Source organism: Aegilops tauschii, chromosome 4 (genome assembly GCF_002575655.3).
Source record: "Aegilops tauschii subsp. strangulata cultivar AL8/78 chromosome 4, Aet v6.0, whole genome shotgun sequence".
NCBI lineage: Eukaryota > Viridiplantae > Streptophyta > Magnoliopsida > Poales > Poaceae > Aegilops > Aegilops tauschii.
This window is the reverse complement of record NC_053038.3, coordinates 349,845,018-349,859,701: the sequence shown is the minus strand read 5'-3', so window position 1 is coordinate 349,859,701 and position 14,684 is coordinate 349,845,018. Positions and strand designations below refer to the sequence as shown.

Sequence of the window (14,684 nt, the reverse complement as noted above, 5' to 3'; positions counted from 1 at the left end):
CGGTTGTGCAACCCAGACATTCTGAGTATGTGCTCACTAACAGAACTGTTCTCCTCCATTTTACAGCTGAAGAACTTGTCGGAGACATCATATCTCTCGACCCGGGCATGAGCTTGAAAAACCAGTTTCAGCTCCTCGAACATCTCGTATGCTCCATGTTTCTCAAAACGCTTTTGGAGACCCGGTTCTAAGCTGTAAAGCATGCCGCACTGAACGAGGGAGTAATCATCAGCACGCTGCTGCCAAGCGTTCATAACGTCTTGGTTCTCAGGGATTGGTGCTTCACCTAGCGGTGCTTCTAAGACATAATCTTTCTTGGCAACTATGAGGATGAGCCTCAGGTTCCGGACCCAGTCCGTATAGTTGCTGCCATCATCTTTCAGCTTGGTTTTCTCTAGGAACGCGTTGAAATTGAGGACAACGTGGGTCATTTGATCTACAATACATAATGTAGAGATTTTAGACTAAGTTCATGATAATTAAGTTCATATAATCAAATTATTTAATGAACTCCCACTCAGACAGACATCCCTCTAGTCATCTAAGTGAAACATGATCCGAGCTTAACTAGGCCGTGTCCGATCATCACGTGAGACGGACTAGTCAAGATCGGTGAACATTTCCATGTTGATCGTATCTTCTATACGACTCATGCTCGACCTTTCGGTCCTCCGTGTTCCGAGGCCATGTCTGTACATGCTAGGCTCGTCAAGTCAACCTAAGTGTATTGCGTGTGTTCCGAGGCCATGTCTGTACATGCTAGGCTCGTCAACACCCGTTGTATGCGAACGTAAGAATCTATCACACCCGATCATCACGTGGTGCTTCGAAACGACGAACCTTCGCAACGGTGCACAGTTAGGGTGAACACTTTCTTGAAATTATTATAAGGGATCATCCTACTTGCTACCGTCGTTCTAAGCAAATAAGATGCAAAAACATGATAAACATCACATGCAATCAAATAGTGACATGATATGGCCAATATCATCATGCTCCTTTGATCTCCATCTTCGGGGCACCATGATCATCTTCGTCACCGGCATGACACCATGATCTCCATCATCATGATCTCCATCATTGTGTCTTCATGAAGTTGTCACGCCAACGATTACTTCTACTTCTATGGCTAACCGTTTAGCAACAAAGTAAAGTAAATTACATGGCGTTATTCAATGACACGCAGGTCATGCAAAATAATAAAGACAACTCCTATGGCTCCTGCCGGTTGTCATACTCATCGACATGCAAGTCGTGATTCCTATTACAAGAATATGATCAATCTCATACATCACATATATCATTCATCACATCTTCTGGCCATATCATATCACATATATCACTTGCTGCAAAAACAAGTTAGACGTCCTCTAATTGTTGTTGCAAGTTTTTTACGTGGTTTGTAGGTTTCTAGCAAGAACGTTTTCTTACCTACGTATGACCACAACGTGATTTGCCAATTTCTATTTACCCTTCATAAGGACCCTTTTCATCGAATCCGTTCCGACTAAAGTAGGAGAGACAGACACCCGCTAGCCACCTTATGCAACTAGTGCATGTCAATCGGTGGAACCTGTCTCACGTAAGCGTACGTGTAAGGTCGGTCCGGGCCGCTTCATCCTACAATGCCGCCGAAACAAGAAACGACTAGTAGCGGCAAGAAGAATTGGCAACATCAACGCCCACAACTTCTTTGTGTTCTACTCGTGCATAGTAACTACGCATAGGCCTGGCTCATGATGCCACTGTTGGGAATCGTAGCATAATTTAAAATTTTCCTACGCTCACCAAGATGCATCTATGGAGTCTACTAGCAACGAGGGGAAAGGAGTGGATCTACATACCCTTGTAGATCGCGAGCGGAAGCGTTCCAATGAACGTGGATGACGGAGTCGTACTCGCCGTGATCCAAATCACCGATGACCGAGTGCCGAACGGACGGCGCCTCCGCGTTCAACACACGTACGGTGCAGCAACGTCTCCTCCTTCTTGATCCAGCAAGGGGGAAGGAGAGGTTGATGGAGATCCAACAGCACGACGGCGTGGTGGTGGATGTAGCGGGTCTCCGGCAGGGCTTCGCCGAGCTTCTGCGAGAGAGAGAGAGGTGTTGCAGGGGAGGAGGGAGGCGCCCAAGGCTTAGATGTTGCTGCCCTCCCTTCCCCCCACTGTATATATAGGGCCAAGGGAGAGGGGGGGGCGCAGCCTTGCCCCTTCCTTCAAGGAAGGGTGCGGCCAGGGGGGAGTCCTTCTTCCCCAAGGCACCTCGGAGGTGCCTTCCCCCTTTAGGACTCTCCCTTCTTTCTTATCTCTTGCGCATGGGCCTCTTGGGGCTGGTGCCCTTGGCCCATATAGGCCAAGGCGCACCCCTTACAGCCCATGTGGCCCCCCCGGGGCTGGTGGACCCCCTTGGTGGACCCCCGGACCCCTTTCGGCACTCCCGGTACAATACCGATAAAGCGCGAAACTTTTCCGGCGACCAAAATAAGACTTCCCATATATAAATCTTTACCTCCGGACCATTCCGGAACCTCTCGTGACGTCCGGGATCTCATCCGGGACACCGAACAACTTTCGGGTTTCCGCATACATATATCTCTACAACCCTAGCGTCACCGGACCTTAAGTGTGTAGACCCTACGGGTTCGGGAGACATGCAGACATGACCGAGACGCCTCTCCGGTCAATAACCAACAGCGGGATCTGGATACCCATGTTGGCTCCCACATGTTCCACGATGATATCATCGGGTGAACCACGGTGTCGAGGATTCAATCAATCCGTATGCAATTCCCTTTGTCAATCGGTATGTTACTTGCCCGAGATTCGATCGTCGGTATCCCAATACCTAGTTCAATCTCGTTACCGGCAAGTCTCTTTACTCGTACCGCAATGCATGATCCCGTGACTAACGCCTTAGTCACATTGAGCTCATTATGATGATGCATTACCGAGTGGGCCCAGAGATACCTCTCCGTTTACACGGAGTGACAAATCCCAGTCTCGATCCGTGCCAACCCAACAGACACTTTCGGAGATACCCGTAATGCACCTTTATAGTCACCCAGTTACGTTGTGACGTTTGGCACACCCAAAGCACTCATACGGTATCCGGGAGTTGCACGATCTCATGGTCTAAGGAAAAGATACTTGACATTGGAAAAGCTCTAGCAAACGAAACTACACGATCTTTTATGCTATGCTTAAGTTGGGTCTTGTCCATCACATCATTCTCCTAATGATGTGATCCCGTTATCAATGACATCCAATGTCCATAGTCAGGAAACCATGACTATCTGTTGATCAACGAGCTAGTCAACTAGGGGCTTACTAGGGACAGGTTGTGGTCTATGTATTCACACATGTATTATGATTTCCGGACAATACAATTATAGCACGAATAATAGACTATTATCATGAACACAGAAATATAATAATAACCATTTATTATTGCCTCTAGGGCATATTTCCAACACTATCATAGAGTTCGTACTAGAATAACACCTTAAGACACAAATCAACCAAAACCCTAATGTCACCTAGATACTCCAATGTCACCTCAAGTATCCGTGGGTATGATTATACGATATGCATCACACAATCTCAGATTCATCTATTCAACCAACTCAAAGAACTTCAAAGAGTGCCCCAAAGTTTCTACCGAAGAGTCAAGACGAAAACGTGTGCCAACCCCTATGCATAGGTTCATGGGCGGAACCCGCAAGTTGATCACCAAAACATACATCAAGTGGATCACGTGATATCCCATTGTCACCACAGATAAGCACGGCAAGACATACATCAAGTGTTCTCCAACCCTTAAAGACTCAATCTAATAAGATAACTTCAAAGGGAAAACTCAATCCATTACAAGAGAGTAGAGGGGGAGAAGCATCATAAGATCCAACTATAATAGCAAAGCTCGTGATACATCAAGATCGTACCACCTCAAGAACACGAGAGAGAGAGAGAGAGAGAGAGAGAGAGAGAGAGAGAGATCAAACACATAGCTACTGGTACATACCCTCAGCCCCGAGGGTGAACTGCTCCCTCCTCGTCATGGAGAGCGCCGGGATGATGAAGATGGCCACCGGTGAGGGTTCCCCCCTCCGGCAGGGTGCCGGAACAGGGCCCCGATTGGTTTTTGGTGGCTACAGAGGCTTGCGGCGGCGGAACTCCCGATCTATTATGTTTTCTGGAGGTTTCAGTATTTATAGGATTTTTTGGCGATAGGTCTCACGTCAGGGGGGTCTCCGGGTTGTCCACGAGGTAGGGGCCCACGCCCAGGGGGTGGGCGCGCCCCCCACCCTCGTGGGCAGCCCGGAACTCTCCTGGCCCAACTCGTTTACTCCGGGGGCTTCTTTTGGTCCAGAAAAAATCATCAAAAATTTGCACGTCCATTGGACTCCGTTTGGTATTCCTTTTCTGTAAAACTGAAAAACAAGGAAAAAACAGAAACTGGCACTGGGCTCTAGGTTAATATGTTAGTCCCAAAAATCATATAAAATAGCATATAAATGCATATAAAACATCCTAGAAGGATAATATAATAGCGTGAATACTTCATAAATTATAGATACGTTGGAGACGTATCAGGGCCGAAAGACATCATGGGCCATACATGGGCCGAAAGTTACAACGGGCTGGAATCATATTGGAAGGCCCAGATGAAGCTAATGGGCTTAATTCGTATAGGCCGTAATGGGCCGTGAGTTAGCGGGCCGTAAATGGACTATATACGAACATGCCGTTAACAGGCTTTCCGTGGGCCAGCCCGTTACCTTTTGACCATGTCAAACGGGCCGACCTTTTCACCGGAATGGGCCTCTATTGGGACGTGCCACGTGTCGACGTATCATAGGCGCCTACTGTCCAATGAATGGATGACATCTGTCCCAACGGTGAGCCAACATGTGTTTCCTCCGGCCAATGAGAATTTTACACGTGGAAAATCCTCATTGGTCCAGGCTGTTAGCGGGTTATCGAATCCAAAACCGGACCCGATAGCTTAACGGCGTTCCGTTACGGTGGATGCCACGTGTCGGTCACCCTTAACGAAAGCACTTCCATGACGCGCGATTTATCGTCATGGAAGTGGACACTTCCGTGATGATAATTTTGGTAATGTCATGGAACACTTCTACGACAACACAAGTATGACTATCTTGATTCTGTCATAAATTTGTCATGGATGTACATGCATGACAGAAAACGTCACCTACTGTGACAAACACGTATCATCACGAAAGTGTCTTTTTTTGTAGTGATGTATTTGACATGAAGAAAGCAATAGCAATAAAACTGAACGATCATTATGCTAAGCTAACGGGTGGGTCGTGTCCATCACATCATTCTCCTAATGATGTGATCCCGTTATCAAATGACAACACATGTCCATGGTTAGGAAACCTTAACCATCTTTGATCAACGAGCTAGTCCAGTAGAGTCTTACTAGGGACACGATGTTTGTTTATGTATTCACACATGTATTTAGGTTTCCGATCAATACAATTCTAGCATGAATAATAAACTTTTATCATGAATAAGGAAATATAAAATAACAACTTTATTATTTCCTCTAGGGCATATTTCCTTCAGCTTGTGGCTCCTACTGGATTGATACCTTGGTTCTTAACCGAGGGAAATACTTATCTCTACTTTGCTGCATCACCCTTCCCTCTTCAAGGGAAAAATCAACACAAGCTCAAGAAGTAGCAGCACCGGGTCAGGGACTCGGCTCGCCCTCAAGGAAGAAAAACCCATGTACGAGGAGATGGACGGTGTGAATGGGCCCCACAACGGTGGCGCCTCATCGATACAGATGAGGACCGCGCCGAGAAGGTCCTCCGTGAAGCAGATGAGGCAGGCCATGAGTGCGACCGCCTCTTGGAGCGATTTGATGAGCTCCGGGAGGTAGCTCGCCGCCAAGTGGTAGACATGCATCGCGAGCTCAACCACATCGCGCAAAGATTCGAGGAGCTCCACCACGCAGTCGCCGAAGTGGAGATCGACGTGACCTACAAGATCTCTAACGTAACAGCGTGCGCCGAGCAAACCACATGCGACGCAGACCGCGCCGTTGAAGAGGCTCTCATGCCGCCGGCATCAAGATTTCCGCGGCCATGTCGTACGCGGAAGACAGTGTCCGCTAGACATCATCAAATGTAGGACAATGAACGAAGCGTTGATGGCCGGTGAGGAGGGCAGCGACAACGACTGGGATGACGATAGCGATGAGTCGGACAACGGCAAGGAAGGACGACGGCGACAAGGATGACGGTGGCGACAAGGAGGACGACAACGATGACGATGAATAAATTTAAGTAGTTCTGTTAGGTTCTAGAATTATGCATGTTAATTATGTATGAACTTGTGCATATCTTGTAATGATAGTAAGTATTGTCTTTATATTTTATGAAGTTGTCTATTGAATCCTATGATCTCTAGTCAGTTTCAATCTAAACCGTGACAAGCACTACCATTGCATCCAGTTCAGGTGGTGACCACGCCAGCGGCATGCTAGTTGAACGGTCACCACGACATTGGCATCGGTTCCTTGGTCGAATCCAGGGGTTCAATTGTTTTTTTCTGCTAATCTATTATTTCTGTTCCTGTCAAGTGGCCTCACACAAGGAAGACGATAAGTGTAATCACAAGTATATATTTTGTGATTTGGCGACACAGGGGATTTTTATACTATAAGCAATTGAGATCTCAAAACTTATTTTCTGTGACACTACAAATCATCACAGAATATGCACATGTCTAATGATGGTCGAATGTGTCGCCAAAAATAAGGCTAGAATGTCACCAAAGTTGCCGAGGGCACTGTCTAAGATCATTTTCCTGATGGACGATCGTCACGAGCTGTTTCCCGTTCGGGTTTCCTGTTCCGTCACGAGGGTTTTTGTTACAAAATAGCACATGTTTTGTAGTGACACTGCAGGAATCCACCCCTGGTGGAAAACTCGCATTCTTCATTTTCCTCGGCCTAACGCCTTGGTCCGAGCAAGGCAAACCCAAGAAGACTAAAAATATTGGGGGTACAAATAAAGCTGTGACGATTTCGAAGGTTGCTCGATGAAGGATGAAGAGAGGTTCAATGACTCATTTTATAGGCTCAGATTATCAGTGTGATGGCGAAGAAATAGGGCAGGGATGATGGACGAAAAAATTAGACAAAAACATCAGATATAAAGAGCATCTCGCGTGTGGTTTCAAGCACTTTCGGCGCAAAGGGAAGATGCCTTCCTACCAACTGACAGGAGTGCTATCGCGTCACGTGCAACACGTACAGTGACTGCTGCCACGCCCCATGGTGGCATGTGTCACGTCGCCCACCCCGTTCCATTTTTGTTTATTCCAGCGCATGAAACCTGTTATGCTTGCGGCAGACCCTGCTACCTTCGGTTGTGGTGGCAGGTGCCACGTGTCGGCTGCTGGGCCTGTTGCCACGTACTTTTGTCAATACTGTTTGAAGGTGGTCCTTTCGGTCATTATGTTCGGGTAGGCGGTCTAAAGTGACAAAAATTCTGCGCCTCGATGGCTCAAAACGTCTTCAAAGGGCCAACGCCGAATTTATTTTTCATATCCCAAAGAAAAGATCGTCTAATACGAAGCATATCTTGGCTTTAATGCAACCAACAACATGGCGGATATGCTTTCCTCGAACTTCGTCCCTCCAAGTCAATGGTCGTTTGTCGTCTCCACGGGTAAAGGGGCTTTCATCCGTCCCTACAAGTCAATGGTCGTTTGTCATCTTCACAGGTAGGGGGGTTTTCATCCATCCATACAAGTCAATGGTCATTTGTCGTGTACTTGGGTAAGGTGGCTTCCAACTGTAAATCGACCAAAGGGAGAAATTATATCAGTGCTTCGATGACCGGGTAGAGGAGTACCCGGTAGAAACATTCTACTTACAGTATTAACCAATTTCAGGAATGGCACATTTTACACGTATTATTGAATCTTAAAAAGGAAAATTATGGGCGAGGATGCATATGGTCCGTGAAACACGTTTGTACGTTAACCATTCCCCTGTCCATTAACACTATTTGTTGGAGCAACATGGCAGCAATTATTGCGCTTCTGTCCAACAAAATTGTGAAATCGCTAACGATCCTGCCGTCCGTCAGTTCTCCTACCAACGGGTCTAGCTTTCTTTCCTTCTACGTATATATATGGACAATATATTTGTGAGAGAAAACAAAAGTCCGGAGCAGGCGGAAGAAACGCGAAACGGAAACCACGTGGTTCGAGGGTGCGCGCACGCGGAAGGCCTGTACCCGTTAAAACCCCGGCAAATCCCCTCCCATCTCTCGCGCCGCCTCTCTATTCTCCCATCCCACCGCTCACCATGGCCGCTATCGACGAGGCCTCTGGCCGCCGGGCGGCCAGCTGCTTCTTCGAGGTCGGCCAGCGCGAGATCGGCTCATCCAGCTCCCGCCGAATCAGCGGCTCCGAGGTGCTCCTTTCTCAATTATTTCCATTTCAGTGTGATCTCCTGTACTTTTCTGATTCGGTTGGTTTCTCGAGCGGATCGAGCATCGCTGACCGCGGATATCGTTAGGGAATAGGGAACCTTCTGCATATTTCCGTCGGCAGGGGTGAAATACTGGAATAGGATAAGCATGTTCGTAAGGCGGCAGCTTGGTCTTGCTCTTGGCTTATTGAGGTTATTTAGTTGCATATATGCCTTAGAGCATCTATAGCAGATCCCGCAAACCGCGGTCCTGCAAATTTCGTTTATGGTCGGTGGTACTCCATCAGCGAGTTGGAGACGACGAACGCCATGTCGTACTCCTTCAACGCCGTCACCCGTGCCGCTGCAGCTTCATCTCCGGCGGCGGCCGCCTCCTTCGCATCAAACCACACGCGCTCCGCTGCCCAGAGACGCTTGAGCGCGGGCGAGAAGGTCCGGTCCAGCCGGTCGAAGTTGCTCCAGGCCCGGCTGCCGCCGCTGCGGGAGAGGGCGCCGCGCACACGCGCCTGCACCTTGCGCCACTCCTCCATCGCCGGGCGGAGGGAGGAGCTACCCACCTCGTCGTCATGGCAGCGCTTGCGAGGCGGCTAGCAGCCGCGGCCACCCCTCCCAACGACCCGCGCTCGACATCGGGGCGAGGTTCGGGTGGCTACCTGTGCCGCCAAAGGCTACCGGAGGAAAGGGGATTTGTCACTGGAGATGATGATTTGCGGCGGAGGGGGATATGGGAAATGCCGAATGCGAACCCTAAAACGGGGAGCTCCGGTATATGTGCAGGAACCGGGGGCGGTTTATGGGCTGCCCGTAAACAATTTACTGGCCGGGCCGTTTTTACAGGATCTACCCGGGCCTGTATTTTGACACGAACCGTAAATCCGCCAGGCCGGTGAGCTTTTAAGGGATATGCTATAGATGCTCTTAGTCCTGTCTTTGCTTTTTATTTTTTAGAGAAAACGCGAGGCCCGACTTTATAAATAAAGCCATGAGGCAGAGAGATGTTCTTAGTCCTGTCTTTGCTTTATGTACTTTGTACCGTAAAGCTCAAATCTCTGATCACATGGACACAGGTGTTCACTGTAGCCCAGAGCCCCAGACCATTATTTAAATACGGACATACGGTCATACCGTCAGTGACCCGGGGCTCTCTTTTTGACATGTTGGATTGTCATAACTCTGTTCTGGACAATATTTACCAAGTTCCAGTAGCTTGATAGTTTTGTACATGTTGGAATGTCATAACTCTGTTCTGCAATTGTGGAATTCTTTCGTTTCATGCTTACTGTTTGCTATTTTCATCTTGTCCTTGTGAATAGGGCCTAATTTTGCGGATGAACCAATATGGAAAGTTGCGAGGTCATAGTGGCTGTGTTAATACTATAAGCTTCAATCCTGCTGGTGACCTCCTTGTGTCTGGTTCAGACGACACAGACATCATACTATGGGACTGGCTTGCTAAAACTGAAAAACTAACTTACCCTTCTGGACATCAACAAAATGTCTTTCATGCTCGTGTGATGCCATTTACAGATGACAGCACCATTGTGACCGTTGGTGCTGATGGCCAGGTGTGTCTCTACCCACGCTTGAGTTTTTCTCTTGCTGTATTAGTAGTATTAGTACTAATCAGATATTCACAAGTATCCCAATGAGTATGTACTGTTTTTTATGTGACCAATATCACCCTTAGGAAACTCTAGAATAATAGCACCATACATAACTAACCAAAAGGTCACCTGTAAGCCATGTCTTCAAAAGCTATCTTCATAAGACCTTACAAGTAAAAAATATTCGATATTGGTTATGTATGGAATGTTTTTTCTGGCTATCAGGTGTCTGCAGATTCATTAAATTTACCATTCTGTTCTGATAGTCATTTCAATCCCACCACTTGTCCTCAGGTTAGGGTGGGACAACTGAAGCAGGGTGGTGGATTCACAACCAAACAAATTGGGGAACATCATGATCGTGCGCATAAGATGGCTCTCGAACCAGGAAGTCCTCACATACTTTACAGCTGTGGAGAGGATGGCTTGGTACAACACGTATGTCACTGCTCCGTTATATGCTAGTATTAAAGCAACAATTATATTGCTTCACACATTTGGATTGAATATTTGTTTCTTACAGTTTGACCTGCGCAGTGATTCACCAACAAAGCTTCTCACCTGCTATTCATTCTCAAATAGAAGGCGCCGTGTAAGACTGAATACCATTGCTATTGACCCACAGAACCCTAATTATTTTTCGATCGGTGGCTCCGATGAGTATGTACGGCTGTATGATTTTAGGAAAATAAACTTGGACTCTTCAAGCAATATGAACCTACCAGTTGATACCTTCTGCCCTGAGCACCTTCTTATGGGTGGGAAGGTCCACATCACTGGTATTGCATACTCTTATTCAAGCGAGTTACTTGTCTCATACAATGACGAGCTTATCTACCTGTTCGAAAACTATATGGGTCTTGGTCCGAATCCTGAATCAACACAGCCAGAGCATTTGGACAAGCTCGAGCAGCTACAATCATACTCTGGTCACAGAAATTTCAGAACTGTTAAAGGAGTCAGTTTCTTTGGACCCAATAATGAATATGTTTTGAGTGGGTCAGACTGCGGGCATGTGTTCATTTGGAGGAAAAATGGAGGTGAATTGATGAGGATCATGCGCGGCGATAAACATATCGTTAATTGCATCGAACCCCATCCGCATTTTCCCTTCCTAGCTACTAGTGGGATAGACAGCACCATTAAGATTTGGACACCTTCGTCAAGCAAAGTGATGCAATTGCCTCAATATGCAAATAAAGTAAGTCTTATGTTTTGTTGGTGTTGCACTCGGTTCGTACAGTTGACCGTGTACTTGCTCTTGTTGTTGCAGTGAGTTTGTATTTTACAGTAATGTTTTGTTGCATGACAGGTAATAGCTTCAAACGCGCGGGAGAGGCAATTCTATGCCTCCCGAGGAGAAATGACACTTTCAGCTGACGTCATGATGCGTATCTTAAGATTGCAAAATACACAATCTGAACTGTACGCAAATCATGAACCATCTGCTGCCGATTTCGCAACTGGTGGTGATGAGACTTTCTTCATTGGGCTTGGTGATGGTGATGGGAACCAAAGATCGAACTCTGATCCCAGGGAACGCATTGTGACATGAGGCCATGTTTTTTAGGTTGCAACTTCACATTCAGTGATATTTTAGTGGCGGAAAACTGATTGGCAGTGTGTCACAACCTGCTACTTGTTTTTTCTGTTATCGTGTTATTAGTATGTTAGTATGTTCAAATCTGTACTCGGTCTATTAAAATAAAGGCGTTCCTCGCGGTTTTTTGAAAAGAAGGATGACCCCGGCCTCTTCATCTGGGAGATGCATGCAGTCACTTTATTAATTATTCACAAAGACCTTACGAAGTAGTACATCAGGTAGTCTGAAGCCATCATCTTAGAGCATCTTTAGCTGCGCCCCCAACAGCCCTCAGGCGATTTTTTAGCGCTGCGCCCAAAAATCGGCCCACTCGCGCCCCCAGGAGCCTATTTTTCGCTGGTTTGGGCCGAAAATGGCGTCGGCGGACCCAGGCCGAACACGGCGCGCTAGGGGGCGCCGGGGCAATCATTTTTGGCGCGAAAGAACGGCGGGCCCGCCGAGTCAGCGACCCCCGCGCCTCGTCGTCCTGACCGCCTCGGTTTCCCGCGGGGAATCAATGCAAAGGTTGCCGCCGGTCAGCCTTTCATTGATTCCTCATGAGCGGCGCGGCGCGGCGACGCACCATCTCCCGCCACGCGTACACACGGCGCCCACACCCCCGGCTGCTATATAAGTAGCACCTCCCCTCGCCTGTGGCCGCACCCCGCCCACAGCTCTCTCTCTCTCTCTGTCCCCGTGCGCCGCTGCCGCCGACGTTCCTCCCCTCTCTCCCCGTGCCGGGCCGCGACGATGGGCGAGAGGTTTCCCGGCGATGGGGTGGCGGCCAATGGCTTCGGCCGCCGCTCGTTGCACGAGTGGGAAGCCTACCTCCTGTTCGAGGCCAACGTCCCGGCGCCTCCTGACATGCGCGCGCCGGGGCGGTGGAAGCTCAGCGCCGGTGGTGTCCTCATTCCCCCGCTGCCTGACGTCACCGCGCGCGTCAACTACTTCGCCGACGAGGTCGACCGCGTGCGGGTGCCGCTGACGGAGGAGCAGCGGGCCCTCCGGCAGTACGCCGCCGGCAACCACGAGGCCTGGGTGGCGTACTTCCAGCGTCGGCAAGCGGAGCGGCTGGCCTCCAGCAACGGGGCGCCGGTGGTGCAGAGGACCAAGAACAGCGAGGGCCGCCGCCTGTGGTGTGGCGCCCCCCGCCGCACTCTCCACGCCGTCCTCCAGCACCTCGAGGGCGGCAACGATTCGCCGATGACGTACCCTGCCGCCCCGGTCCCCCGCGGGAGCGGCGGCCAATGGATGCCGAGGAGGATCGGCTCCTCTTCTTCCTCCTCCCGCTCCTCCTCCCACTCCTCCGGGTCGTCGGCGTTGTTCGGCGTCAAGGCCGAGCCCACGGAGACGCCGCTCGGCCGGCGCACCCGCAGCGCCGGCATCGTCATCAAAGAGGGCGGGCGTGCTTCCTCCTCGGCTCCTCCCCGCTTCGTCAAGCCGAAGATGGAGCCGGGGCTCGCCACCATGAAGACGGAGCCCGGGCTCGCCGGCGTGAAGACGGAGCCAGGGCTCGACGACGTGGCGGCCTTGAAGTGGGCGCGCGAAGACTAGGAACGGACGGAGCTGGAGTGCCAGTGCCGCGCCTTTGAGCAGTTCGCCGCTCGGCGCCGTGGCCGCTACGAGGGAGGCGCCGTCGTCCTCGACGACGACAGCGATGACGACTTGCCGCCACCGGTCCACTAGGGTGACCCCGGGAAGGGGTCCAGCAGGGGCGGCCGCGTGAAGGAGGAGAAGGACGACGAGGACAACGGCGGCGGCGACTTCGCCTCTTTCAGCGCGTTATTCGGCCTCTAGTCGGGGCCTCTTTGTTTTCCTTCTAAGTATTTTATCTATGTAAAAAAGATTTCAGTTCGCCAAAGTAATGTACTGTTTCGCCGAATATTTGTCCTGTTCGCCGAATTTTAGTCAAATAAATGTTCAAAAAAGTTTAAAACAGGCGCTTGGGGCCGACCCTGGGGACGTCGGCCGGGAACCCGATCGCCTCCAGGCCGATTTTAGCGCCGGTTCGTCCCCAGTCGGCGATTTTTTCGAGCTGCCTGGGGGGCCAACAGCTAGAGATGCTCTTATCAACATCTCTCGCTAGTCTTATCTACTTGATGAAGGGTGCTGATAGTCCGAGCCTAATACCAAACAGACATCACATAAATGCCTAACATTTAAACCCGGAGGCCCCAACCAAGCCACATACTGAGTTGGGGCGCAAACCGGTCCGACTTTCATAAGTCGTCACCACCGTCTTTCACTGATCCATTTTCAGAGCAAGTACTGACGCATCAACCTTGCTAGGTCTGCCGTCAATGCCCTCATGGCGCCAGACAATGCCTCCTCCCTGCGCGTGTGAGTCCCGACGTGATAACCGTGCAGTATGTATATAAGTTTCATAGGCTGAGAAATCAGCACGGAAACCTAGTGTAACATTTGGTAACACCTCCTTTCATGTTCGGCATACCTATCTACTTCCTCCGTTCATAAATACGTATAAGATGTTCTAACTTTTTCGTGAATTGAATGTATGTAGACACGTTTTATTGTGTTTGTTTCTATTCATTTCAATACGTATCTAATTTATATTTAAAATATTTAAAACATCTTATATTTATGAATAAAGGAAATATCTCTCAAGGAATCATTCCACTGCACCCAGAAACTTCAACAACTTTCTGTGAAATGTTCCTTCAGAAAAATGGACTGCATTTCGGCTTACAAAAACAAAAATGACCAGACTAATACTGCATTTCTGCTTCTCAGAAGAAAAGGATCGCAGTGTCATTCCCGGAGTTGATCAACGCCACAACCTCGCAATTCAGCGTGAGCGCGTGCCTGATGGTATTCTCTTACCTTGTGCACACGCAAACTTTCTCGGAACTCTGAAGCAATAGGTAGCACCACAGGTCGGCAGCTTTGCGTGGGCAAGAAAAGAGGCATGTTGTTGAATATCATTGATTAGATTGAAAACATAGCATAGACTAGAAACTATTCTGGATTGTCTTGTACTCTAAATAGATTATACCCTCCT

General features: G+C 49.1%; 1 protein-coding gene across 1 annotated transcript; it reads left to right on the top strand.

The window, feature by feature from the left end:
* Nucleotides 1–8,245: 8,245 nt before the first annotated feature.
* LOC109735719 (uncharacterized) lies at nucleotides 8,246–11,820 on the top strand. Its single transcript, XM_020294925.4, has 5 exons — nucleotides 8,246–8,461; nucleotides 9,793–10,044; nucleotides 10,378–10,521; nucleotides 10,607–11,284; nucleotides 11,396–11,820. Exons 1-5 carry the CDS (start codon nucleotides 8,354–8,356, stop codon nucleotides 11,636–11,638), a joined length of 1,425 nt encoding a protein of 474 aa, XP_020150514.3. The 5' UTR covers nucleotides 8,246–8,353; the 3' UTR covers nucleotides 11,639–11,820.
* Nucleotides 11,821–14,684: the final 2,864 nt, after the last annotated feature.

Bases quoted from the DNA above. Each gene is read 5' to 3' on its own strand.
- LOC109735719 (XM_020294925.4), top strand. From the start codon at position 8,354: ATGGCCGCTATCGACGAGGCCTCTGGCCGCCGGGCGGCCAGCTGCTTC. The intron at 8,462-9,792 runs GTGCTCCTTTCT...CCTTGTGAATAG, and splicing joins GCCGAATCAGCGGCTCCGAG to GGCCTAATTTTGCGGATGAA. The intron at 11,285-11,395 runs GTAAGTCTTATG...GTTGCATGACAG, and splicing joins TGCCTCAATATGCAAATAAA to GTAATAGCTTCAAACGCGCG.